This window comes from Talaromyces proteolyticus, assembly GCF_021365285.1.
Source record: "Talaromyces proteolyticus strain PMI_201 chromosome Unknown BGW36scaffold_11, whole genome shotgun sequence".
NCBI lineage: Eukaryota > Fungi > Ascomycota > Eurotiomycetes > Eurotiales > Trichocomaceae > Talaromyces > Talaromyces proteolyticus.
In genome coordinates, this window is record NW_025764287.1 from 712,493 (window position 1) to 739,926 (window position 27,434).

Sequence of the window (27,434 nt, forward strand, 5' to 3'; positions counted from 1 at the left end):
ACAAACATCTATTCCAAAGCTTTAATCAAAGGCGGCAACACAACCGCATCAGTGAAATTCCATATCAACGCGCAATCCGGATGCTGCCAGGCAGCTCCAGTCCACCAGGTATTCCTGTGGCCCTGCAGAGCGTTCAGGCGCGTGTAGAATCCACCACGGATTTCCTCCGGCGTGACATGGCACTCGTAATCCCCAGGGTTCATGTACGAGACAATCTCGGGGTTGGAGCCTGGAATGCTGGTTCTCACGAGCTCGAGCACTTGTGTCTTGATCTCCTCGTCGTTGTAGTGTTCGGGAGAGGCAGGGCCTCCGTAGGGGAACGCAGTGAGGTTGGATGGCGGGAACATGGGTCCGATGAAGTAGATGGATGGTTGAATTGGTAGGTTGTAAGGCGTGCTCAAGTCCGAATTATACAGAAGTTCTGGTGATTCTGGATAGACGGCGTTTCGGAGCACACCGGCAACGAACGTGTGACTCTTGAAACGGGAGATCAAGTCGTCCTCGGTGGGGTCGAGATCGACGGTCTTGAAGTTGGAGGAAACAGGAGGAATAGCGAAAACGACTTGCTTGGCAGTGATGGTGGTGATTTCTCCTGTGTAAGAAGACTGAACGGTGATTTCGATGTTTGCGTTGGGGTCGCATTCTGCGGGACGCATAATAGAGGTAACGGTGGTGTTTAAGAACACATTTTCAGCTCCGAGATCGACATATGCCTTTTCATACAGCTCTTGCGAGTTTGCTGTCTCAGAGGCTAGGAAGGCGGTAGCCAAGTTCTGAAGAACAATCTCGTTGAAGAATTTAAAGACGTATAGCGTTGTAGACTCGGTTATGTTGCCAAATCCCTCGGCCTGGATACCAATAAGCGGCACTACGTCCTGAATTCCGTATTTGTCGACGAATTGGCCGAAGGGCAGCAGAACATCCTCAGGCACTGGATCGGGAAGCTGAATACCGGGCTCCGTGAGAAACGGGAAGCGAGCCAGCTGGGCAGCGTATTTTTCGAGTGCGCCAGTCACATTGCCAGGGAGAGCAGTGATGTTGAGATGTTTCCCAGTTCGCAGATCCACAGGAACCAAACCAGCACCGGCACCTGATACACCGATGGACATGTTCTTGAGAGGGAGGTTGTAACGCGCAAAGAAGTTTTTGACAATGTCCAGGTTCTGGAAGATTTGCACGCCAACGTCTATGGTCTGGCCAGTGACAGGGTCATGGTATGTGCGGGTGGCACCACCTAGGGCTTCGGTCTTTTCGATGACTGCTACAGACTTGTTGTAGTCGCCCAGACGGACAGCAGTGTAGGTGCCGCCAACACCTCCTCCAACAACCACGACATCCCGAGTGATACTTAGAGCTGCAACAGCAGGGAGAGCCAAGGATGGCAGAAGGGAGAGCAGTGGTGTGAAATTTTTAAACCTCATCTTGACGCTGTAGAAATCGACGGCTAACTTTTAAGCTCGGATCTAAATGGAAAATAACGTTTAGGAATTCACAGCTACGTAGAATGAAAGAAAAGAACACATGTAATCAATGATGTGAACCGTGGGACTGGCATAAGGCAGCGATTAGGGTAGTTATATAAGAGGTCAACCTACCAGTTGACATGTAGGCATCGTTCTCAGAACGGGGCGAACGGCCCAAAGCATAAAAGAAAACTCTCATCTCCATAGTACGGTGGCGGGTATTATACAGTACACGCTGAGGTGCCAAGTCTGTTAGTCGGGACCAACACTGCCGAACCAGCTTAATGGAACGGGGCCAAGTTGGCACCAATGTAAGCTGATCTGCGCTACTTGCATCATACTCCACACTGCCTTTCACGGTCAAAATTCGCGTCCGCCTGGTCCACTTGGTAGTCCTGCAGAACGGAGAACCAACAGGTAACCGGCGTGTGTGGCTACTCAACAGCTTTTGACCACTGAACAGTTACATTTGAGTCGACTCCAGATCCGCCTTGTCACCCGCGAAAAACGTGTCAAGGTACATGAATAATCACATCCGCGCCAATCGGTGGGTGTTCGGAGATCCTTTAAATTAAATTGATATGACATCCAAAGCACGGAAAGCTCGTTGATGCCCTCGTCGGTTCTTAGGTCATTCCCCAATCAAGTATTTTATTTCGCCCAAGACAAGAGCGAACGGACTCCTCTTTTAAAATGGTCCTCAGTTCACTCCCTCATCTGTCCGCACATGTAGATTCCACTCGTTAAACACCATTGGCACTTGCTTTTATGTTCGTCTTTGAACTCTAGATTTATCCTAATCATATTAGCGTTTCATGTAGTCATAGTGGAACATCCCAGATCTAACGCACAGCTAGAGGGATAATTGATCTGGATATATTAAGAGATTACCCAAATATTCTTTATCAGCATAAAGACGGCACCGTTTTAACAATCGTCAAGTAGAGTGGGTGCTGTAATGCTAGTGGCTATGCTCAAATTCCAAATGAGGACCAACAGCTTAATTTTCCACACTAGCAGAGGTGGCTGTTCTACAAATCACATCCTGGGTTGCCGGACCAATCGGCAGTATGGCCAACGCGAAGTAGACCCGGAATTCCGGCGCAATTTTGGTAGTTAGGGCAATTCTTTGCCTCGAAGACTCAGCAGCTCCGCAGAAGTCGAGACCGGAAAGTGGTTCATGTAACCATAATCCAACTTCCAACTCCCAACTCCCAACTCCACCTGTCCTTGTAACAGGGATGTCCCTCCCATGAAATTAGCACATGAGTAGGCAATATCGGGCGAGTTATTGCTAACAAGGTTAGTGGCAATTGCGCTTCAGCGTCAGATGCCAAATTACCCACAAATGCCACAGCAGTGTTCTGAATCACGTATTGTGTTATGTCGATATTAAACGTTGGAGAAGAAGGGACCCAGCTAGCTAGTCCTGCGTTTTTACCCTTGGCATTGGCAAAAAGCATTTAGAATATTTCTCAATTTGCATTTCTCTCTTTACTTTCATTTTTCTTTCTCTTCAATTGTGTACCTCACTCTTATTCGTGCAAGTATTATATTATTATTTTTCTCTTACTCTTCTTTATGCTCTCACGCTTAACCTACAGCTTACAGTGCACCAATACCTCCCTGAAAGTGGCACGCACTCTCTCCTCTCCAGAATTCAGACATAGTATAAATTGGATTTATTCTCGCTCGTGTGGGACCTGCACTGGGATGATGGTAGCTCTTCCTCGTACGATTTACGCGTCGAAAATAAGGTCAGAGACGGCCGTTACAATTAAATAACCGGGAAATTACCGACTTGGTGCTGATAGGGGGATCCGCGTTCGATGAATAATTTGTAAATCAACTCAAGGATACGCTCGTGGATTCCTGAAACTCATGCATCCATGGGAACCTGGATCTCTCGGCCCGGGGAAGATCGCGTGGCGGATACCCCGTTGCATATGCACCCTCGACTGGCGCGCTGGACCTGGGGTTTTTAGGAACCCTTGAGCACCGCAACCGCGGGATGGCCGAGCAGGCACACGAAAAAGACTAGTCTGGCGCCCGGCCCCTGTTCCTTGAAGAATGTGAAGAACTGGTGGAGACGCGGTAGGAGACGACACAAAACTCCTTGGCCGTCCCGCTCGAGTTGACGAGACATCTGCGTACGGCTGGTCTTTAATCTCACGGATTTCGACAAGGAATAGCTAGTAATTGATGTTATCTGATAAGTCTATGGTTTTGAAAGGAAAATATATATTTCTTCGCATTTAGTCCTTCCATTTAAGTGCTATTTCTTTCTATTTGATCAGTTTAGAAAGAGCTATCATATTAATAAAAGCTGATGATCTTATATTTAGAATGATGGGAAATATAATCTCGTATTTGTAGTATTAAAGATTGAGAAAAAGCATATGAGGCAGAGACGATACCAAGCAATAGATATGCGTGCATCCAATTGTTATGCCTGTTATACTTTCCCCTGACGGTAATTGCAGCATAACGACATGGAGTTCAGACCGACGTTTATCCGTTCGAGTCTAACTACTCAATTTACTGTTCCTAGATTTGGCAGTCAAGGTCCCTTAGTCAATCAGAGGTTTATGTCAAAGTGGAAAGGGTCACAGTGGCGGACGAAAAAACACAGATGTTGATTGGTGAAGAATCGAATAAAATAGCTGCACGGCCGTTAGGTTGTCTCGTCTCCCATCCGCAGCTGCAAGTCATACTGAACCCGTCTCGCTGCAGCCGCACAATATTCGGCCCTGCTGACATGTCCACCATGATCAAGCAATAAAGACGAGCTGTAGAGCCCCAGCCATAGCAGCAAGTCGCAAGAGATCAGGGCATTCCCCAAACGCGAGACGAGACACGAGAACTTGGCAAATCGTATCAACGGGCTAAGTCAACTTAACCATGTAAAGGACGCAAAAGCGGCCACAGCCGGCGCTATTCTCGAAACGGGTACGTAGGCACTTTTAACTTGTGGAGGTCCCCAGATATGGGGTTGTTCTGGCCCATTGTAAACACCTCGTTGATGGTGTCCACTTATTTACGACCCCACCTGATATCAGTTATCTAATTCTCCTTAGACGTAAATTTAGACCTGACCTAGGCGCAACTATTACTCTGATCTATCTATCTATTATTTCCTGCCTCCAGATATGTAACAGTTATATCTCTGTTCATCATGCTAAGCTGCGGTTCGTCTTGGTATTCTCAAGTCAAGAGAAAAGGGCAGTAAGATGTGGAAATGCCTCTTCGGGTTATCCTTGTATTCGACACCCCGGTTCCTGATTGTGTCAGTCTTGATTCTGCGGCCTTCTCGTTATCAGAGCGCCGTTTGTCTATGCCTGGATAAACAATGGGAAGATAAGCGAGTCGCCTAGATGGCTTTCCAGTTCTGTCCTAGAGGTATGGCACGCTTGGAATACAATCAAGCCAAGGTAATTCTCCAAGCACAGAGACGCATCACTCCACAGCCTCGTCGCTTCCTTGACCAGGGAACGGAAGTATTTTCCAAGACCCGTGCACCTCTAGGAAAAACCAAGTTGCGCCTCCATATGCTGGCACAGCCCGCATCTAAACAGCCAATTTCGCCCCCCACATGGTCAGTCTGTGGTCTAGAGCCTCCCGAGGATGGGTTTGCAGCAGTTTTATTCGGCGACATGTACGGACTTATGTATGCACAACGCCAACTTTTGGCTTTTTCTAAGCGAAAAAACAACCTTGCCAGAGCAGAGTCTAAGTTTAGAAACGGGAATCGCGAACCAAATATCGGCGGCCTCTGCAGGAGCACAGAACAGCATGCTGATACCCTAGAAAGCTCCCCAGGATAATAAAAGCTATTCTTTCTAGTATAAGAGGGTGGAAAGTCGACAGATGCCTGTTGCTATCCACTTGTTTCCTCTGGACGCTAACCACCACATCATCTGACTGACGGTGACAGAGTCGTTCATAATCGCATAATGCGGTTTTATCGCTTTATGTACACCCTTGGTTGGGCTGTAGGTCTCACCGTTGTGCTAGCTGGCCAGGCTTCGTCGGGTATGAATATCGAACGTCGCAGCGCCAACACTTCACCAGTAGATCCGTTGTTGCGTGGTGTTCGGCGGGCCCTCATCGCTGCCACCGTCGACAAGAGGGATCCACTGTTCTCGAATAGCACCTCTCTTGACAAAAGCTTCGACGGAGCCGTGTTGTTTTCCTTGTAAGCATACATCAAATCTAATTGCTCAAGACGGTGTATAGATGGCCGTGTCTAACACTACCATTTTTCTCTTCACAGTGAACAAGATGCCTCTCAGGGGAATCTGACCGAGAGCATCAGTGTGGAGATTACTTGTACGGCATGCTACATTACAGGCACTGCCACAGTGCAGTTCACGATTGATAATAACTTCAATGCCAGCCAGGCATTTCATCAGTTTCTGGACAGCTTTGAGAGCGAGGTCGACAACATCACGTCTCAGGCCATCACCGGCATTGAGAACTATGTAAAAACGGAGGCCCAAGACATCCTCAGTCTGGACTTTCAAGATATTTCATATCCTACCATCCCCCTCAACTTTACCCTAGACATCCCGCCCATACCCCAGTGTCATTTAAAGTTCCAGTTTGATGGCCTTGAGCTGTATATGCTGCTTGATACAACCCTTTCCGTGGGAGCCACCTACACGCTGAACCTGTTCACGTCAAAAGATCCAATCGGTATTGCCATTGGTGAGAACCTGTTGTTAGGTGTCGTATTCGCGATCGACCTGATCCTTGATGTCAACGCGGAGATCGACATCCGCAGCGGGTTCCACATCAAACTCGACGATGGAGCTGCCCTTGATATCAACATGTTCAACACGGATGTCGCAAATATCGCCCTGTGAGTATCTCCCCCCCATGATAATTTGATCGAACTAGGACTAATCAAGCATTGTATCTCTCATAGCAAGGGTGGCCACTTCGAGTTCCTGCCAGTGAGGGTCAGCAACGCGGGTGCTACGTTCAGTGCCATCCTCCGCCTCAGCATCCACGCTGGACTCGAAACAGGAGAGCGCGGTTTAACTGTCGACGGACATACGTTTGGGAACTTCAGCACTGGTATCGAGGTGGGCGTCTTCATCAATGTCGCCGAGTTCATCACCAACGTCACCACGCCAACAGTCAGTGACAGCAATAGTAGCTGTGAGATCCAGGTCATGGAGGAGTACCGGTTCGCTGTCGGTGCAGAGGCAGGCGCAACGCTAGCCGTCGACAAACACTCGTGGGGCCCCAGTCCGGAGACGACGATTCCCATCTGGTACACCACGCTGGAGGCGTGCGCGGCGCAGACCACACCGTCAACGACAAGTGTCGGTGCCGGTGTGACGGCTAGAGCGGCGCGGAGGCAGAACGACCTGACCACCACCACAATCAGCACGGCAGTCACCTACACCGGGGTGGAATGTCAGTCTTCGGGTCTCGTTAACTGCCCAGTTTCCCTGCAATCGACGTCCACCTTCTCAATCACCAGCACGCTGGTTACAGCGGTTGCCTCCGGCTCCACCGCCACGTTCCCGGCCACAGTGCAGAATACCGTTCTCACCACTATCCCCTTCGGGTTGAATGCCCAGACCATGACAGCGACATCTGGCAGCCCTGTGTCGTACACCCCGCAGGCGACGCATGGTTCAGTGAATGGCAGCGGCAGAGATGACGTTGGTGGACTGTCCGAAGAGGACAAGAGAATCGCCATCGGTGTGAGTGTCGGCGTAGGGGTTCCAGTGTTGATAGCCATCGCTGCTGGATGCTAGTAAGTTCCATATCTTCTCTCTTCCGGCAGTGAAACGCCGTATACATGCTAAAACACCTCAAACAGCTATCTCGTTAAGCGTCAGATAGCCGCTCGCCAGCCAAAGACAGAATATGCTTCAGTTAATCAAGAGGTTCAAAAGTCGGGTACTCCTGCAACACCATCCATCCCCGTCACCGTGGCCGCCAAAGATTGATGCCAAGATTATTCATTACTAGAAATCTTGAAGGTTATCATAAATATCACGTGCAGGAAATTTAACGATTTATAATGAAGGTATTTCACTGTTTATCTTGAGAAAGATACAGATAGCTGAGCAATAATATCGGAATTTGGAGTTGCAGCATGCGGACAGGTCATATGTCGATGCTCTAATTCCGGCGACCGGCGTGCAAGGGATTTAGCTTCTGATTATTCTTCATTTTATTTTCCTTTCTTTTCTTATCTTATTACTTAGGCTTTTCGCGGCCGTGGGCTGCATGTAGTCCCCTAGCTACTACTATCTAGTCACACTTTATTCCTCCGATGAAGTTTCTATTAACTTAAGAAGCTGGCGTTCATCGTCAGAGAAGCTGGTCTCAGTAGCTGCGTTCTTGAACCATTGGGATAACTTTGAAGCAGGGATGGAAGACTAGGTAGTAACGTAGGCGGAAGAATCGTCAGTCACACATAGTATTTGTCAAGCCTCTCCCATCCAAGCTGGAGGATAAAGGTAGCTATCTTTTGTCCATCTCCAATGCCTAGGAATATCACCATCCGAGACACTCACAGCTGGCGTGTACTTGTCGACAAAGACTTTAATGTCTAACTCTATGGTAGGGAGAACCTCCCAGAGAACCCCACAGAGAACCCCATATCTACCTACAGAAGTATAGTTAATATAATCTTCCAAGGAGAAGGTTGAATAAACCTACCATCTAGCGCTCGACCATCAAGCAGCTTAGTTTCTTATTTGAAAGATTTCAAAATTGCGAGATACTTTGTCAAAACAGACCAGTCGTCGACTGAGATAGTCTTCGCAAATTGCTGGTCTGGGTGGTATTTCTTTGATAGGAGCCGAGTGCGATTGTGTGTGATCTTCGCTATGTAATCATCATACTTTTTGATGATTTTGCGCATGAACCGTAATTTTTCTCGATTGCGGACAATGTACTGTAGGGTTGAAGTCGTCCCATTGAGCAGATGATCAGTCTACACAGGAAACAGTTTTGACCGAATAAGACAATCTCGCTATATGGCAGTGGATACGTGAACCCTGAGAGCAGCATGTTGAGCGTTAGAGTAAGTTTCCAAATCTCATTATATTTGGAATTGAATTACAAAACTGACATGAGGTATTACAGTCGCTCAATAGCCGAAATCGACGAACTCTAAGAGCGAAAGATCAAGCCATGGCGATTTCAGAAGCCTGAGACTTCCACTGAGCGTGTTCTCAATGCAGACAATTTAGTGGAAGCTGAAAAGCCCTTGGAATACTGACAATGTATTTGTAAAGCCAAATCATTTTTATCAGACTCTTAATATTCTGGTAGTAAACGTTTGTTCTGACAGCTCATTGATCTAACTGTTGTTTTAAGCATGTATAACATGCTTATTTAGGTGGAACCAATTGTGAGGGTAGATCTGCCTGTCTGATAATTCAATGGTCTTGAAAGAATACAAGTTAATACCGCAGTTGAAAATTTCGAAAGCAGTAACGATATGTAAAGGTTTCAAAACTGACTACCAGATAAAGTTCATCCCTGAGAACGATATATTTCCATGAAATTATCTCGGGTTTCGTATGGAAGGGGCCGGGCTCCGTTTGATGAAATACATTCCAAATACTCGTAATGTTGATATAAAAGACTTCCCTAACGTCAAATTTCATGCCGATCCTTCATTTTGCAGTTTCGGCGGCTTGGATGTCGTATGGAGATCTTTATTCTTTAATAGCCCTTTCTATGCTTGGAGTATCTGGTAAAATAACCAATGTTCCTAAGGTTCGTGGTGCTCCCTGTCGGGCATCGACATTTACTCTGTCTATTCTACATGAAGCCGTTATCTTTTTGAATTGCTCTCTGTCAATAGTCTACCTAGTATCTGCTGTTGCTGAGTACCTTAATAAAATTATACACAATTATAAGATCTCTTCGTATATAAAAATTCAATCTTACTTTATTAACAATTAAGTCATTAAATTATATTTAATAAGTATTTTTATTCATATCTTTTAAATTTTCATCAGTTAAGGTTTCGTTTTTTTGTAATTTAAATGGTTTTTAAATATAAATATAAATTATACATCTAAAGAATTATATCATAATTATTTTCATTACTAAAGATAGTATACTCACATTTAATTATATTAAAGCTATAGCTTATTTTATTAGGCGGCGTTACTGGTGTTATTGAAAATGTCCTGCATGGAAGCCACGCACGATCTTTTTTGTTGCTTTTACCGTCCTTACGGTAACGGCTCCCCTGATTTTCTCATATACAGGTGGTCCTTTTATACAATTAATCTGGCTGAGCACTGCATATATACGTACGCACTGTACGAGAAAGTCACCTTTATTACAGGTTGTGATATTTCCAAAACCCGTCTCGTTCAGATTGCGGGATTTGCCAGTATACGGATTTTGATAGCCGCTCAAAGGCGCCGTTTAAGAAGCGGGGTTTGACCAGCCCGAGCAAAAACCCGTTATTATTCGCAAATTCAACATTGAGACTTGCGGGTTAATAATAGATATAATAAATGTGATAGTATTTAAGTTGCGGAATACTTTTCTAGAATTGCGTTCTACGACACTGAAGGCAATAATATCTCCATTCCATTGAAGTTGACAACCAGTAAGATAGCATCTATCGACCCTCCTATAAGATGGCCTCTTCCTTTACCACACAACGGCCTCTAAACGACATCAAACCAGAAAAGGACGATAAGTGTATTGAGTCCTCTGGGACTAAAGAACCTCGAGGTTGCCCTGTGTTTCCTTCACCCGCTCACCTATCCGCTCGATCAAATCCTGACTTGGAAAATCAATCCACAGTCCATACAGCCAACACATCAGAAACGCCCAAGGTAGCATTGAAACAATTCCCTAGCTTGCGATTTTATTAGTAGACATATAAGCAGAGAAAACTAAAAGAAACTCTAGGAAACCCCACAAACACCAATGTTGACCAATCCAAGAACATGGCCGAGACGTCGCAAATGGAATATGACTCTGGTCGTCGCCAGCTTCACTCTCATCCCACCAATCTCTTCGTCCATGGTTGCGCCAGCACTTAGCACCATGGCGAGTGACTTAAAAATCACGAGTAGTGTCGAATCGCAACTCACCCTTACCATTTTTATGCTCTCCTTCGCCATTGGTCCATTGTTCATCGCACCTATTTCTGAAACTATTGGGAGAGCCCCTGTCTTGCTAGTATGCAATATGATTTACCTGTTGTGGAATCTTGGGTGCGGACTTGCGAGGAACAAAGTAGAAATGATCTGTTTTCGGGTTTTAGCTGGAATCGGAGGAAGTGCACCAATGGCAGTAGGCGGTGCTGTGATCAGGTATATGGTTAACCCCCTGATAAATTCAGTTACTAATGATATAAATACTAATAAAACTGATAGTGACCTTTGGGATCCAGAGGATCGCGGCAAAGCCGTCGGTATATACAGCCTAGGTCCGCTGTTAGGGCCTGTCATCGGTCCAGTTGCTGGTGGCTTCATAGCTGAACGAACAACATGGCGATGGGTTTTTTATGCAACCAGCATTGTTTCAGGTATTAGTGAAGCGCTTGGTTTTTTATTTCTACGCGAAACATATGCTCCTGTCTTAGCTAGACGGCACTGTGAGAAAGCCGACATGAGCGCGGCTGCTGCTCATCCAGAGCCCCTATCAAAAAGGTTGCAACAGGCACTTAGGCGACCGTTCTACTTTCTAGTCACGCAGCCCATAATCCTGGTTGTCTCCATCTATCTTGCATATATTTTTGGTGTGATGTACCTGTTGATCTCAACGTTCCCGAATGTATGGACTAAAATATACGGCGAGAGTATCGGCATTGGCGGCTTGAATTATCTCTCTCTTGGAATTGGCTGTATAATCGGTGCACAAATCAACGCAAGAGTCAATGATGCTTTATACCGTCGTCTTAAGAAACGCAATAATAACAAAGCCGAGCCGGAGTTCCGTGTACCGCCCATGTTTGTGAGCTCTGCATGCATCCCCATCGGCTTGTTCTGGTACGGCTGGAGTGTCCAGGCTCGGGTGCACTGGATAATGCCTAACATTGGTATCTTTATTTTCGCTTTAGGTACCATTATTTGCATGCAATGTATGCAGATTTATGTGATTGACAGTTATACTGTGAACGCAGCAAGTGGTCTAGCTGCAACAGGTCTTCTGCGGAGCTTAGCTGCCTTTGGAATTCCGTTATTTGCACCTGCTATGTATGATGCATTGGAATACGGATGGGGAAACAGCGTGTTGGGTTTTGCGAGTATTGCCATAGGCGTGCCTGCACCATTCATGTTCTGGGTATATGGCAAGCGATTGCGTGAGACTTCGAAGTTTGCTGCGTCGAAATGAAATTGCCTTCTGGATTTCAGGATAAAAGTATATGTTACACTGTGCAAGCCCATGGCATGGAATTGAAAATAATAGCTATGTAAATTTATGTACCATTACCGCTCAAGTAAATGGAAAGATCATGTCAGGTGTAATGAAAAGACTATCTTCCCAATTGCCTAAACCGTCGTTGGGTAACTGTTCAGAAGACAGTTCATTTATGAAATCGTCCCATGCAATCCATGACGGATCTATTAAACCAGTTGCAGGCTGCCCCTCGTGGTAGGGTATAGAGGAGTTCGCGAAACTCTCGACATCTCCATAGATCCCTGCATCTTCAGAGGTAGTAGTCGAGCCTTGATTCTCCGAAGGACTTGGTTGAATAAGAATTTGGACCCTTTTTCTTGTAGCTTCTACAAGCCGCTTAAGTGCCTTTATTCTTGTTCGTCGTGTGGGAAGTGCGTGTGCTTTCTGGTAGCACTCAAACACATCCTCAACAAGTGGCCACACACGCTGAATAAGAGAAATGTCTGTTGTGACAGAGCATTCTCTTATAGTTAAAAGAAGAGCAGGCCATTGCGGGGTGATATACCATCTGAACCCCTCTCCCCGTTCATCGTTGTGTATGCGAGGAGTGTTTTCAAGCATCTTTTCGCACAGCTCGAGAATAGAGGAATGTTCTAGCAAGGACTGCGGCGTATTTTTCCGCATGGCTATGAGCGGTTTCATTATGAAGAATTTTGCTGATGCTCTCAAAGAATTTGTTGCGTGGTAGATAAACCAGGAGTAATTATTGTCTTCAGGGTTGCATTTCCTGGTGAGTCGCAATACATCTTCGTCAAAAGATGCGACAAGTTCTTGACGTACTTTGTCGTGTTCTCCGTCCGAACTTGTGCAATAAATACTCCTTCCTAGAGCTAAAAGCCTATAGGTTACGCGGGCGAATGTCATGTCTGTTACTTCGTGACGTTCTGAGAGATTGAGACCTTGATAGCGTACGTCGAAATCGGAATCATTCACATTGAGTGGCAGTGTTATTTGCGTCATTTCAAAAGGAATGAGAGGTTTAGAGTCAGGGTCGATGCAGGTTTGCATATCCAGAAAACATATTGTTAGCCAGAGCCGCTTTCGCATCTGTTTACTGAAAAAAGTTTCAAATGGATGAATAGACTCCACATGTAAATCAAGTGCTTGAGCAATTCGCACTGCTGTAGCCAACAGTGTCCAAACCGCGCGTGATTTATCGTGCGCTCGGGTGGCGATCTATTAGTTAATTTGTTAGAAAGTATGAACGAGATTTCTAGCGATCTAACACATACAAGATACAACACGAATGCTTGGAGAACAGTCATATCATTTGTTCGCATCAAATCTGCCCTTTCCAAAGATATTTCGCAGGCCTTCTGGTATTCGGATAACACTGTGGCTTTGCTACAGTCAAAAAGTAATTGGCACTGGCGATCCGTCATACTCGCAATGGCTGCATAGAAGATGGCGGCATCGAGTGCTTCCTCTGCAACACGCGAGCTGCGATGCGCACTGTATGGTTTCCCTTCATTGAAATGTTGCTGCACTGAAGTTCGATGCAGCACCTTAAAAATACGGTCGACTTGGTCGAGATATATATTACAAAGCGCAGTTGCGACCGCAGGTGCCGGGCGCAGTGACAGGGAATGTAAGGGAACACCCCCGAACTGTCCAAGGGATAGACCAACAAAGCGTGAATGAGCATGATTTTGTGCTAAGAAGGCAGGTGGGCTTTCTTGGTCCTCGAATTCATCGTCGTCATCATCTCCTTCTGCTTCACCTGCCGTAGTACTAGCAAGCCCTTGTAATTCGCGGATCTCCTTCAACATGCTAGACCACAATCGTGGTGTAGCCAGCTTATCATCAGTGGAAGGACCGTTGTCCAGCGGGGAAGGGTTGCTTGTTATGCCTTTGGAAACAGAAGCTTCGGTAGATATCTGGTTATTCCCTGTAATGAGCAAAAAGATGCTTCTGTTGGTATGCGATGACATACCGAATTAGGGGTTAACCCATTATCGTTTGTAAAAGTACTAGGAGGTTTCTGCAGAGCTATATTGATAAGGGCCTCTAATCTATCGATCTTATCCTGCAAGTTCGGAGTAATTGCGGCTGGCTTCCTTGTATTGTGACGTCCTCGAGGCAGCCGCCTACGACGTACAGGCTCGCAATCAACGCCAGATTGTTGACAGTTTGTGCAGGGATTTAATTTGTCGCATTTAATCTTGCGTTGTCGGCAGAATTCACAGCTGAGAGTAGGAACAATCTGGCTTTTGGTCACCGGAAACCTTCCGGAGATGGGCGACGCCATTGTCCGTATGTGTATGTTCAGGGTGTGCCTGAGCTGATTCTCACTGTGTCACATTCACAAGATATGGATGATTGACAGATCTGTAAACCACGAGGATCACCCATCAAAAATGGCAATATTTGAGAGCGTAAGACAATGGTGGATCTCTAGAATGAGTAGAACGTTGGTGCTCGCGGGAAGCAAACACTGCAAACTCTTGACTACCGTATAGCCTGCAAATGATACACATCAGTCAGCTGAATCTATTGATGAACAGTATATTATCGCATCAGGAGAATATTAGCATACGATTGAATGTTTGCTTTGAGAATGAGCGCGTTATTTACAAAATCTGAGTTGATGATGTCACCGGTCAGCATGACGGCTTTTGACCGGCTTTTAACACTTGGTTCGGCTTTTGACGACGTGATCATTTAGTTCGACAGTCACTAAATTTTAAATGAAACCGGAGCCAATTTTTATTACCATTCAAGGAGGTGTCAATTAATGAGAACAAAATTTCTCTCTTCAATATATTTTCTCTGGTCTATTCGAGCCTTTTATGTTGGAAATTGACGACAACCATGGCGTCACTAGAAACAATCCACGTCCCAGTCCTGATAGTTGGCGGCGGTATTGTTGGTCTCAGCGCTTCTCTATTTCTTTCACACCAAGGCGTAAACTCATTACTGATTGAGCGGCACTCAGGAACATCGATCCATCCCCGAGCGCGTAGCGTCAATGCACGAACAATGGAAATTTTCCGCACTATAGGGCTGTCTGATCTGGTCCGTGAGGCTGGAGCTTCGTTAGCGCCTACCTGGGGTATTTATTCCGGAACTTCTCTTAAATCTGTCATTGAGACAAAACCACGGAGAGAGAATCGAAAGGGGGCGTCGCTGGTTCGATCAGCAGAAATCGGTCCGGAGGACGGTGTATTCGTTACCCAGGATATGCTCGAGCCGGTGATTCTGAAGGCGGCGAGGGAGATAGGTGGAGATGTGAGATTTTACTCAGAATGCACAGATGTGGAACAATATGAGGAATATGTGACTGCTAGAATTAGGAATCGAGAGACAGGCAATAGTATAAAGGTGACTGCGGACTATCTCATAGCAGCAGACGGAGCCAACTCTCCAATCCGCTCACAACTTGGTGTTACAACGACAGGCCGTGGCACGATGGGCAATTTACTCAATATTTTATTTCATGCAGACCTCAAGGACATAGTTCTTAACCGTGAATTCAGTCTCTGTTCGATTGACTCTCCAGAGGTCGTCGGCATTCTTACATCAATTAACAACAGCGACCGCTGGGTGTTTCATCTAAATTATGACCCTTCCAAAGGCGAAAAACCAGCAGATTACCCTCCTGATAGATGTAAGGAGCTACTAAGGATTGCATTGGGCCTACCAGATATCAAGATCGATATAGTATCAATCTTACCGTGGCAGCCTGCTGTTCGAGTTGTCACCAAACTACAGCACGGCCGTATCTTCTTTGCAGGGGATGCGGCCCATCAAATGCCCCCATATGGCGGACAGGGAGCGAATACTGGTATCTCAGATGCGTATAATTTAGCCTGGAAGCTATCTTTCGTTCTAAATGGCTATGCCAATTCCAGACTACTCCAGACCTTCGATACAGAGAGGCTTCCAGTCGGTAAAACTGCAGCGGAAGCGTCTGCTGGACCTGCAGACGACCGCGGTCTAATCTCCATAAAACGAGATTTAAGAACAATCATGGGATGGACAAGAATCATCCCTCTAACCAGTGGTTACGGTTACGTTTACTCAAGCGACAGTCTAGCTGTGGTAAGAGAGGACATATGGCCATTAGGTGGGATGACATGGAAGCCTTGGAACGCGCCTTCACTGTTCTTTTCATTGGACGGCAGACCTGGGTCTCGCGCTCCTCATGTTTGGGTTGAGAAAGAGGGAAATAAAATCTCAACAATCGATATTTTTGGAAAAGGGTTTGTATTGCTAGCTGGGAGTGAGGGAGACGCTTGGGTAGCGGCTCTCAAAACGATTAACGAAAAATTTCATGGTCTAGGGTTTACAGGATATCGGGTGGGGCCTAAAGGCGAGATCGTAGATCAGGGAAAGAAGTGGGAAGCAGCAGCTGGAATTTCTTCAACCGGGGCGTTGCTTGTGAGGCCCGATGGTTATGTAGCATGGAGGCAGAGGCGAATGCCAACAGATGTTTATGCCATGCTGGAGGATGTACTTGGAGAGATTCTATGTTTGTGATGAAAGTCGATGGTCTTGATTTACCATAGCATTTAGAAGACATGGAGTAACATCTCGGCTCTAATTTTATTTGAGGTCTATGTGTTACAAAAGCTGGGTTGTATCTAGTAGAAATCAATGATACAATAATACTGTTAAGCAATATTCGCACCTCATACTATTTAAAGATCGGTGTTGTTACGTATATTGCTTCAAGTGTCAACTGTTTGAGCTTTACGACCAGATGCTACTAAATTTAAAAAGCCGTTTTTATGGTTAAATTTGCCTAACAAAAGTATTTTCTCGCTACCTACCGAACCAGCAGTTCTTCGTATAAATTCATTACAAGATGGCTCAATAAGTATTTAATTCAAAAACTTTGGATTACCATTTATCGCGAAATTGTACGGATAAACTTTTGTTAAATGTACATACATATTGATTTTTTTTTTAAAAAAAAACAAACAGATAAAAATCGCTCAAGTGACAAGATCTTCATTTGCTATAAACTGTACAGACATTCTCAATTCCGTTTTCGGCAAACTCGCGATCATGTCCGCCGATCACAGAGCCCTAATGGAGTGCAGATTCAAAATGTTTTTACCTCAATGGAAAATGTATCTTTATTGAAAATGATGTAACACTAGATTTTGTCTCACAATGAAAATCAAGTCATTAGCATTACATATAGTATTAACAAGCAAATAACCAATCACGTCAACATATGATATCTCCGTGGAATAACAGAGGAAGGTTCATCAATCTATCCCTCTGAAGAGTCGAGATAGCTCAAACAGTCCAAATTCATTCCATCACAATATCCCACAAAACAATCAGAGAGAGCATAAAAGAAAAACCAGTATAACTCCGACCACCTTTCGACTCTAGAGCACTGTATAACCCAATATTAACCACCGTACAGATGACAATAATGAAAGACTTTCGCTAGATGTATAATGGAATTCCCAGGTTGATGGATACATGATTCATCTTTCTAGGCAAGAGCCATAAAAGCGCCTAGAGCTCCAAGGGCGGCACCAAAGTAAGTGAGCTCTGGCACTTCGATAGTGGAAGCAGGATTGGAAAGCGGAACATTGGGAGAAGGTTTAGAACCACCACTGCCTCCTTCACTTCCTCCACTTCCTTCGCTTCCTCCGCTTCCTCCGCTTCCTCCGCTTCCACTTCCACCGCTGCCGCTGCCGCCGCCGCTGCCACGGCTAGTAGGGACAACGCCTGGAGTTGAGGATGCACGAGATCCAGGAGAGGTGGTGATGCTTCTAATCGGGGGAACAATAGAGCTGCTATGGTGGGGAGGGGGAGTATACACCGGCTGGGCAGAGGTGCTAGGCTTGATATAGGTTGACTGGGGGGTGGGGGTGGGCTTCTCATACACCCCAGGAGCGCCATTCTCCTCTGCCACAACGCCGGCAGCAAGGGCGAAGATACCGATGACTGGTGCAGAAATGCGCATCTTGATTAATTGGAGAGGATGTTTGTAGTGTAGGAGCGAGAGATTGTGGACCGAAGAAGGGAAGAATAGAAAACCAGCTTCTGAAAAGGCCTTAATAAAGTCAAAAACTAGAGAGTGTGTCAAGGGGATCAAAAATAGCGATGTGACCAGAGAAGGGGTTCGGTTTTTTATAGTGATAGCCTGCCTCCCAGAAAAGTTTATTCTAGGGCTACTCAAACCACTATGCAGTGAGTGTTTGTATATGTTCACTGAATGCGGCTCATATGGAACTGTGGGTCACAACCCCTTGTTCAAAATCCAAATAATACAACCATCAATATTCTGCCAGATCCACCCCCCGCGAATCTTCTTTCGATGCCATCCTCTCTCTGATGACATATCACGTGACTCGCCTCGTGATATTGCCGGATTGGGATGGGTTGCAGTAGAGACGTTTCCACCTCCGAATATCATTTGCAAGCAGCCGTGCAACGTCGGACATTTTGGAATTTGCGGAGGCTACGTGTTCCATGGGTAAAGTAAACCTTTTCCGACTGATGCAACGCAACAGCTATTCTTAGAATTGCCCCTGAATGCGAGTGAAGATGGTAGTGTGATCTTCCGATTTCAACGAAAAAAGAATCCTATGAATGTTTTCAGCGACCTATATGACTTTTAGATACATGTATTCAGAGCTAAAATTTAAAGAATGTTGGTCTACTTAAATGTCTTGCTGTAAACTATTAGCCATAGGTCCCTGAAAACAGGAAATGTGGTCCGAGCAGGTTAAGCGGCATTCACAAGGTACCATAACAACACCAATAATCATGTTTAGAAAGGCTCCTTAGTTTGTTTTTGTTTGATAATGATTCTCAGTGAATGTTAAATTCGGCTTGTTGACTGTGCTTTCATTACACCAGAGTTGAGGGCTTCCGGAAATGTTCCGAAAGCGGAAGCAGCCGCCTACGAACCCATAGAGATACATATAGAAAGTAACCACCTTCCAACTATGTGGAATGATAGATTCTGGTTAGAATCATTCCTCGAGGCTGTCAGGCTGCATGTCAAGAGTTGAAGTTCAGAATAAGATTACTAACAGTCTTGATTCCGGATTATGTTGGCTTGTATCACGTGATTTATGTCCAGTAGAGTCTTCCTGCTTAGGATGGCCAGATCTCGTAGGGAATTCTTCACGAGTACTTTACCAGTGTCTCATCTTTCCTTTATTATATTACTTCAGACAGAGTCAGAATTTAGGACCTCCGTGCACAGAAATTACGTGGAACTGGATCGGTTGATATGAGGATAAATTACACGTGTATGTTCCTAGAAATTGTTGCCTTGGGAACTGCAAATATCGTACTAGTCAACAAAAACAAACTTGATAGTCGATCAGATGCATTTCTTGAATATTTATCTCCCTCATAGGTCTCAATTACATGTATAATATGATAATAACAAGAATATTCCAAAACATCAGCAATTGGTTGCCAAGAAAAGTGATATTACCGTACTGTATTGTACGTCTTGGCATTGTTTATCTCCGAAGCGCCGCAGCTGCGAAACTCCAGTTGCTCCTGAGTAAGACAATCACCTCAAAGGCTCGCCATCCAAAACGAGCTCTGGCAAAGCCAGGGTAGAGCTAGACAGCTATAGCCATGCTCGCGGCACGAGGTCGCTCGAATTCTGATCTACTCTCACCCTCTAGCTACGACGACGATGTCCATTCACCGCGGTCGCTATCGGACCAAGATTCCGACTCCGAGGATGACGAATTCCTACGTGCGAACCGGTCGACTTTAGAAGTTGCTCGATACGATAAGACAGTTTTGGAAGAGGAGGAAGAGATGGAAAAGCTATTAGTCAGGAGCAGCCCTGCCGATGGCTTGCGGAGAATCTTCAGTCCAACAGTCGGTCCGGTACGGATAGGCAAAAGGGATCGGAGTCGACGAAGGGAAAGAAGAGGGAGCACTCAAAGAATTCCGCACCAGGAGGGTGACCTGATGTTTGAGATGGAAGAGGGATTTAAGGATCAATCAGATGATGACGACGATATCGATTCTTTAGATTTGGATCAGAAAGAGCTAGATGATTGGGAGCCTAGACGAGTAAGCCAGCGCTAATTTAATAACTGGCCAAATTGATATCAAACTGACCGTGCGAAGTCTACCAAGAGCAGATTTTTGCGCCTTTTACTTATATTTTCCGCCATCATTGTTCTCTTCCTCATCCTTCTTTTAGGTGCCTACAAGGCATCTAGCGACGTTCAAACCTCGAATCCCCTCACCACCCTCCTGTCAAACGGAACAGCCCTCTTTGGCCCAACTACTATATTGATATCTCTTGATGGCTTTCGCGCTGATTTTCTCAACCGTGGACTCACTCCAACGCTCAATTCCTTTATCGCTAAAGGTGTTTCGCCCAGATACATGACTCCAAGCTTCCCTAGCGTGACATTTCCGAATCATTTCACACTCGTTACTGGCTTGCATCCCGAAAGCCACGGAATGGTGGCGAACGACTTTTACGATCCGAACATGAAAGAATTATTCACTGTCAGCCCCGAATCCTCGGTGGAGGCCAAATGGTGGACGGCGGAGCCACTTTGGACCACTGCTGAGAAAAGAGGCGTTCGCACTGCTATTCATATGTGGCCCGGATCAGAAGCACACATTGGAGAAATAGACCCGACGTTTTATGATAAATTTAACGGCTCTGAACTCTTATCACACAAAGTAAAACGTGTCATGGAATTCTTAGATTTACCTGGAGAAGAAAGCGATTCCGATGTGGAAAAACTTCGACCTCAGTTCATAGCTACTTACGTGCCGAATGTCGATACTGCGGGGCATAAATATGGTCCAAATAGCACCGAGATTCGAGACGTTATCTCCAATGCCGATGCTATGGTAGGCGATATATTACGCGGTGTCGAGGCTCGAAACTTGACAGATATTGTCAACATTGTAGTCGTCTCCGATCACGGGATGGCCACTACATCTTACCAGCGCACCGTCCAGTTAGAAGACTTGATTGATATTGATTTGGTAGAATACATCGATGGGTGGCCACTCAGAGGACTACGACCGAAGCGAGATGAAGATTTAGATGTCCTAAAAAGTCAGTTAGCCGAGCATGCAGAGAACTTCTCGGATGCCATTGAAGTCTATACACGAGAAACAATGCCCGAAAGATATCATTTTTCAAACAACGATCGTATTGCGCCTCTTTGGGTCATTCCCAAGGCTGGCTGGGCTGTCGTGGAGCGACCTGACTTCGATGTAAAGGAGGCAATGGAGAAAGAAATAATCTACCGCCCCCAGGGACTCCATGGCTATGATAATCAACATCCCCTCATGCGTGCGATTTTTGTGGCGCGTGGTCCTGCCTTTCCTCACCCTCCCAACAGTCGAGTGGAGAACTTTCGTACGTCTTTTCAAAATCACCTCAAATATTGTCACTAACAAGCCATACAGAAAATACCGAGGTATACAATCTGATCTGCGAGTCAATCGGACTCACTCCACTTCCCAACAACGGCACCCTTCATCTCCCGCTAGAAACAATAGGTTTGCATAGTGATGAAGACGCACCAGAACTAGAAAGCCCAGAAGATCCGCCTCAAACAACAACCGGGCCTTTTCTCCCTACATCTACACTCCCAACACTACCATTTATACCTGCCGAAACAATCTCCCCCGACGTCCCTGCTGCCCCTGAACCTGGTACGGACGATGAGGATGACACAGAAGATGAGTCTAAATCATCGTTGCAGTCGTTTTTCGATGGCGTGAAGGAAACCGTAAACTCTATCAAGGACTGGTTCGGTCAGTTGTGGGATGCAAAAGAAGACAACAAGCCTCCCGAGTCATGATGTTCAGGAATTAACTTCAACATGAACTCACGGAGCGACGGAATTATTTCCTTCTTTTAATAGATTTGGATCTTGGCTGGCGTTGGATGGCGATGCACTTAGTCGTTTTATCGTGCTTTGTACTGTCCTCGATACATGTATTCCAGTTAGCATAATGATACCCCTGCTGTAAACGAATTCGTCATTTCGAGGTCGTAGCTTTGCGGACTAATTAACAATTTGGCCTAAAGCATTCTGGTAGTTGAATTAGCAAGAGAAGAGCTATTACGATCTTGAGAATTCAGTTTCTTGACACACCACTTGATGTATCTACAGCAGACTAGGTCAGAACCGCGTACCCGACTCGCAATGTCATTAGTAATAAAATAAATCGATCCGAAGTACCAAGAAAACTTCCAACATCAACAACATTTTCCTTCTTAGATTAGATCGATCTACTCTAAGGTCGAATATAGGAGTGGGTGATTTCCGTCGATTTCATCCTTTACAACCCTAACCCAAAACAAAACCAGTTCCAGTCTACCAGTGCCAATTTATCGATTAAACGATCTATAAAAATATGGCAGAACAGCGCAACTCGTTATTGGAACACCATGAAAGGGTGGATGTAGGTCTAGCCGAATTGATAGTAACGCTTAAAATTATATTAGGTTCCTCATAATATACCTCCGACACTCGAAGGGTACAAATGAGTCTGGCGAGACTTCCGATACTGATTCAGGAAGGTTTAACCATTGAAGGATTCGATATTCCTGCGCATGACGCCTGTCCGATTAGAATGAACCAAATGTCACCAAAACAAATCAATTTGCTCCATTCATAGTCTATTGTCCAAATTATACCAAAACTATATATTCAAGTCATATACAACGAATCAAACCCCCAGACAACAATAAGAAATTCGATTCATAAAGAGTGTATCGATCACGCCAGAGTGACCGTCTTACCGGCAAGCTCAAGATGAGCAGAATACATACACCTGGCACTGTTACCATTGCACCATCCATGGAACAACATCTTCCCCTCGGAATTGACCGTGGCTCCGCCAGGCCCGGACACCTGGTCAGTCGACGCGACCAAGGAATATCCCGCCTTAGTATAAGGCCCTGCAATACTCGACGCCGTCGCATAGCGGACGTCGTATTTCGGGTCGTTGAAGCAGTGGCTCGAATAGAAAAGGATGTAAGTTCCTTCGCTGTCCCTTGTCAAGTAGGGGGCTTCAATCAGAGGTCCTTCAGATTCGTCTCGGTCAAGGATCTGCGTTGGATTTCCTACGGCTGTGACGCCGTCGTCTTTGACTGGCTGGAGCATAATCGGTGTTGAAGTAGCGAGCGTACCTCCGTTGACGCAGTCGCCCCCGTTGCCGTCGATTTTGTAAACCACGTAACGAGATCCATCGGAGTCTTGGAAGCCGGCGGCGTCGATCGCTCCGCCTTGGTCGAGAGGGCAGGTGAATGGCGTGTTGGACACTGGAATGTAGGGGCCCGCAGGGTTGGTGCCGCCCAAGGCGATTCCGATGCAGTGGTGTCCGTTGCCACCTGAGTATTCGGCGGAATAGTACATGACGTAGTTTCCATCAGACTGTTTCCGTCTATCAGCTAAGCTTTCTAAAAGGAAAAAAGAAAATGCAATGTTCGGGAGAAACATACCCGTCTAATCACATCTGGAGCCCAGTGGTTCACCTCCGTCTCCCAGCCAGACAGTGTTGGGAGAGCTTCTAAATCAAGCAGGGTCCAAGACTCGAAGTCATTTGAATGGGCGACTTGGATGCGTTTTCCATTACTGTTGGTGCCAAAGGCGTACCAAGATCCGTCAGTATGCTGGATGAAAGCCGGGTCGGGGAAATCTGTGTTTAGGGCAAGTTTAAAGTTTCCGCTTCGTTTGCTAGACGGTAGTAGGGGAGAGGAAAAGACGGCTGGAATGAGGCTGAGTCCGAGGACTGCAAGGTGAGATAATGAAAGCATGTTCTGATGTAAAAAATTCAATTATAGATATTAAGAAAAAAATTAAAGTTTTAAGAACATGTGAAGAATGACAGAAAACGAACTGAACGAGTGTCGAAGGCAAACAAAAGCTGCCACGGTATGGAATGAATGATCAACATGCACGAATTCTTTTCTTTTAAAGATATGAACGTGTGGAGGTGTATATGTAAGCCACGATCGCACACGGGGCTAGTTGCAGCGGCAAATGCCCGTTCACTTGGATTTCGCGTGAAGAGTGCCTGGGAACATCCTTGCTTTGACAGTTAGGGTTACATCCCATGTTGCCGGATTAGGTTGACATGTTCATGTGTACACGCAATCGTCAGGGAATAGCAATGGGCTCCATTATCCATTGTATAATTATTGGTCTGGAAAGGCGACTAAGTTGCTCTGTGAACTATTTATCGTAACGGATCACTGGAATAATAAGTCTGAACGCTGCAATCGCCATCATCGCTGTTATCGATCTACGGTTGCTATGTACGATATCACATAAACAGCTCCAGTGCTACGCAGGGAGGGAAGGGTGGATCGGGGGAGACTCTAATTTAACTTTCTAGTATCTAACTTGTACTTGTTCTGGGTAGGATGATAAGTCTGGCGCGTACCCCATAGAGATGCGCCAAGCCAAGATGTGAGGTCGTGTGGGAGGGGGAAGAGGGTTGAGGACTATATTCATTATTGAGCAATCAATTAAAGAATAGGTCTCCTCCCGACCGGAAACAGTCCTTCTTAATTGAATTAATCCCCGCCTTCACTCCAATGTACACAAGGTGGGTTTTCCAGACTGAACTATAATGTATCCCATACCGTCAGCAGCAAGGAGCTCATGGAGCAGGTTGCAGGTATTGGTCATGATTGGTACGTATTTGCTATGACAGTATAAAAAGGATCCGGAAGGCTTTGGCAATGAGCTTGTCTGATCTTCCTTGCACGTACTTTATGCGGTCGTTACATCCGGTTGCCTGGATGTGGTTGAACTCGGCGAAGAATTAGTGTCTGCATACTGAATATTCCATCAATCAAAATCTTAAGTTCCACCATCTCCAATTAGGAGAAAGGGAAGAGCAACAGTTTCGTATGTGCATTGATTTAGATATTCTGGCATAATAAGAGTAGGGTCGTATATCCTACAGCATTCAAATGTTTTCTGGCAATATTCGTCAGGGAATTCAAATTTATCCAAGTATATAATAAGGTACAAGCAGGTACAATGCTATATTAGTCCCTGATGCATACTGGCCTTTACACGACTTTCGAACTGCCGCGACGCAAGGAGCTTCGATGATATTGAATGGGATACATCCTAGCCAGGGGTCTAGCTACATAATTCAGGTCACCATCAAGCGTGCAGAGCCATGAGAGAACATGAATAAGAGAGTGCTTTTCGGAAGATAAAACACAAACGTAGCCAGCTATAGACAGAGCATAAACAAGGTCGATATAAGCGTGCGCCACCAAGCCTCATTCCGTGGCACTGTTTCCGGCATGCTCAGGTGGTTTCTGCCTGACCGCTCAGGCAGAAATTACCTGACCACCGCCGTTTGCGCGCAGTCTGAACACTAGAAATTTCCTGCAGAAAAATTCCTTCCTCATGCTCGGTTTTTTGTTAGAATAGCACCAATTCACTCATTAAATTGACTAGCACCTCATAAGATTAGCTTTAATTCCAACGCTTTGCCTGCTTTCCAAATAACGTTATAGCAAGACCCGCAGGACTAATTTATCGGGATGGGAAGCTATGGAGGAAGATGAGGCCCCAGGGTTTCGGGGGGAAGGGTGACAGCTCTGGGCGGTCTGTCATCGACCGACGACGCCCGCACCTTTGGCCGCCAGGAGGACGCTCGCTCTATTCTTGAACTCGTTCCCTATAATGCCCCCAAATCGCCCTGCGCATATAAGCGGCTTTGGGCGGTAAGTACATTTGAATGTTTTGGCACCGTTTTGGGGCGGGCGGGGGGAAATTAGGGGCTTCGTCCCCAAAGATCTCCCTAGTTCCCACTAAAATGAGACCTTTATAGCTTAAAACTAGGTAAGGTCGTTAAAATTGACAGTCATAATAATAATAACCTACTCATAATATCCTTGTTACATTAACCTAAGGATATTCTGTGAACAGAATATCTATGTTTTAGTTACTTTTCTAAAGGAATCGTTTCTCTTACGGTTAGGTGAAAGTGCTGCAGCTTTTCTGGTGTCAGCCAATAAATACCAAATTGATTACCCTTACTAATTACGGGGACTCGTTTTGGTGTAGTAGTTTTTCGGCCGACGTCTGGGGTCTTGGTCAAGCGGATAGCCATCTTTTAGCTCATCCTGGCAGATGATATAATACGTCAATCGAAATTCTTCCAGTGTTGCGGAAACTATTCCAGACTCTATCTATTCATATAAACAAGGTGAAAAGGAAGGCACAGCTTCACCATAACCACTGGCATCTCCAGCCAACCCATTCACTCGCACGATGGCCACTGATCTTGGAGTCGTTCTGGTCGTCGGCGGCTGCGGCTACCTAGGGTCCAACCTAGTCAAGACGCTGCAGGCACAGCCGACATGCACAGCTATCCACGTTGTCAGCCGAACACCAAACCAGAACCTGTTTCCAGGCGTCACTTATCACGCAGGTGACATAACCGACGCTGGCCAGGCCACTGACCTCTTTGCTCAGATTAATCCGCGTGTCGTCTTCCACACTGCATCACCGAAAGACACCGCCCCAGAACATCTTCTCTGGAAGACGAATGTGGAGGGCACACGTAACCTCTTAAAGGCCGCTGCTGAAGCGGCGAGCACGCGTGTCTTGGTTTACACTAGCTCGGATTCTGCAATGCAGCAAATGCCTGGCGTCAAACAGACAGAGGAAATAGCAAAGCTTCATACTGAGCACAGCAATGCCAATCCATACGCCAAAACTAAAGCCATTGCCGATGCTGAGGTCCAGGCGGCGAATGCACCACCCACCCTGATCACCGCCGTCTTACGTATCCCAGGCATGTATGGCGAGAATGATGATAATTGCGTTGGGACATTACTCAGCACAATTAGAAAAGGCGAACACAACATACAGGTTGGCGATAACAAACCAGTTTTTGAAGTTGTCTACGTGGAGAAGGCCTGCCAAGCACATATCCTAGCAGCGAAACGAATACTCGAGGGTCGGCCCGTAGGCGGCCAGGCTTTCTTCATTTCCGACGGCGTCAGTCTCCCATACTTTGACTTTGCTCGCAAATTGTATGCTGGTGCTGGTCACCCGGTTCCATCAGACCAAATCAAAGTCATCCCACTCTGGCTTGTAGTCGGCCTTGCGTATATTGGTGAGTGGGTTTACTGGATTTTTACTTTGAATACAAAAGTCCCTGAATTGCGCAGTCGACGGATTAAATACCTTGCTGGTGGCTGTCAATGGGATGTGAGCAAGGCAAGGGAACAGCTGGGCTACGAACCGGTGGCAGACCAAGACGCGGTTATCAAGAAAGTTGCACAAACGGAGATCGCACGTTTAGGTATTAGCAAGAAGGGTGCATAATCCAAGGAATAGCCATTCCTATATGTAAGCAGGAAGCGATTCAGTTGATTGCAAAAACGGTGCGCGCTTTTACTCATTTCAATTTTTTTCCCAACCCCTACTGCTTCCGCCCCGTTGGAAGATCATCCTGGAAAATCACGTAGGCCATCCATCTGTGTGACAAGTATTGCTACTCAGATAACTCCAAATTTAAAATCATCAACTCAGAGTTTGCCCACGGCATGATTATGAGTAACGAGAGCATAGTTATTGCTGGCATACCACCCCCTTT

At 45.9% G+C, this 27,434-nt stretch overlaps 9 protein-coding genes across 9 annotated transcripts; 5 read left to right on the forward strand and 4 right to left on the reverse strand.

The window, feature by feature from the left end:
* Nucleotides 1-47: 47 nt before the first annotated feature.
* On the reverse strand, nucleotides 48-1,355 carry BGW36DRAFT_276316 (uncharacterized protein; the record flags this gene model as incomplete). The annotated part of the gene is made up of 1 exon (XM_046210190.1): nucleotides 48-1,355. A coding segment is annotated over one exon (1,308 nt), but the record flags the coding sequence as incomplete, so codon positions are not given.
* A 4,079-nt stretch (nucleotides 1,356-5,434) lies between these two features.
* BGW36DRAFT_303514 (uncharacterized protein) lies at nucleotides 5,435-7,234 on the forward strand (the record flags this gene model as incomplete). Its single annotated transcript, XM_046211884.1, has 3 exons — nucleotides 5,435-5,658; nucleotides 5,737-6,324; nucleotides 6,391-7,234. 3 exons carry the CDS (start codon nucleotides 5,435-5,437, stop codon nucleotides 7,232-7,234), a joined length of 1,656 nt encoding a protein of 551 aa, XP_046068046.1.
* A 3,157-nt stretch (nucleotides 7,235-10,391) lies between these two features.
* Nucleotides 10,392-11,804, forward strand: BGW36DRAFT_303435 (major facilitator superfamily domain-containing protein; the record flags this gene model as incomplete). The annotated part of the gene is made up of 2 exons (XM_046211879.1): nucleotides 10,392-10,780; nucleotides 10,844-11,804. The coding sequence occupies 2 exons, from the start codon at nucleotides 10,392-10,394 to the stop codon at nucleotides 11,802-11,804; spliced, it is 1,350 nt and encodes a 449-aa protein (XP_046068047.1).
* A 41-nt stretch (nucleotides 11,805-11,845) lies between these two features.
* Nucleotides 11,846-14,339, reverse strand: BGW36DRAFT_464627 (fungal-specific transcription factor domain-containing protein). The gene is made up of 3 exons (XM_046222259.1): nucleotides 13,804-14,339; nucleotides 13,103-13,747; nucleotides 11,846-13,046 (listed from the first exon to the last, which is right to left on the reverse strand). The coding sequence occupies exons 1-3, from the start codon at nucleotides 14,116-14,118 to the stop codon at nucleotides 11,907-11,909; spliced, it is 2,100 nt and encodes a 699-aa protein (XP_046068048.1). The 5' UTR covers nucleotides 14,119-14,339; the 3' UTR covers nucleotides 11,846-11,906.
* Nucleotides 14,340-14,534: 195 nt separating this feature from the next.
* On the forward strand, nucleotides 14,535-16,349 carry BGW36DRAFT_437886 (putative monooxygenase; the record flags this gene model as incomplete). Its single annotated transcript, XM_046221475.1, has 1 exon — nucleotides 14,535-16,349. Exon 1 carries the CDS (start codon nucleotides 14,682-14,684, stop codon nucleotides 16,347-16,349), a length of 1,668 nt encoding a protein of 555 aa, XP_046068049.1. The 5' UTR covers nucleotides 14,535-14,681.
* Nucleotides 16,350-17,322: 973 nt separating this feature from the next.
* Nucleotides 17,323-17,799, reverse strand: BGW36DRAFT_363067 (uncharacterized protein; the record flags this gene model as incomplete). Its single annotated transcript, XM_046214433.1, has 1 exon — nucleotides 17,323-17,799. One exon carries the CDS (start codon nucleotides 17,797-17,799, stop codon nucleotides 17,323-17,325), a length of 477 nt encoding a protein of 158 aa, XP_046068050.1.
* A 1,454-nt stretch (nucleotides 17,800-19,253) lies between these two features.
* On the forward strand, nucleotides 19,254-22,025 carry BGW36DRAFT_348131 (nucleotide pyrophosphatase family protein). Its single transcript, XM_046213259.1, has 3 exons — nucleotides 19,254-19,886; nucleotides 19,944-21,204; nucleotides 21,255-22,025. The coding sequence occupies exons 1-3, from the start codon at nucleotides 19,437-19,439 to the stop codon at nucleotides 21,650-21,652; spliced, it is 2,109 nt and encodes a 702-aa protein (XP_046068051.1). The 5' UTR covers nucleotides 19,254-19,436; the 3' UTR covers nucleotides 21,653-22,025.
* A 551-nt stretch (nucleotides 22,026-22,576) lies between these two features.
* BGW36DRAFT_303675 (putative endo-arabinase) lies at nucleotides 22,577-23,616 on the reverse strand (the record flags this gene model as incomplete). Its single annotated transcript, XM_046211898.1, has 2 exons — nucleotides 22,577-23,233; nucleotides 23,302-23,616. The coding sequence occupies 2 exons, from the start codon at nucleotides 23,614-23,616 to the stop codon at nucleotides 22,577-22,579; spliced, it is 972 nt and encodes a 323-aa protein (XP_046068052.1).
* Nucleotides 23,617-25,971: 2,355 nt separating this feature from the next.
* BGW36DRAFT_386881 (uncharacterized protein) lies at nucleotides 25,972-27,311 on the forward strand. Its single transcript, XM_046217052.1, has one exon. It carries the CDS (start codon nucleotides 26,102-26,104, stop codon nucleotides 27,161-27,163), a length of 1,062 nt encoding a protein of 353 aa, XP_046068053.1. The 5' UTR covers nucleotides 25,972-26,101; the 3' UTR covers nucleotides 27,164-27,311.
* The last annotated feature ends 123 nt before the right edge of the window (nucleotides 27,312-27,434 follow it).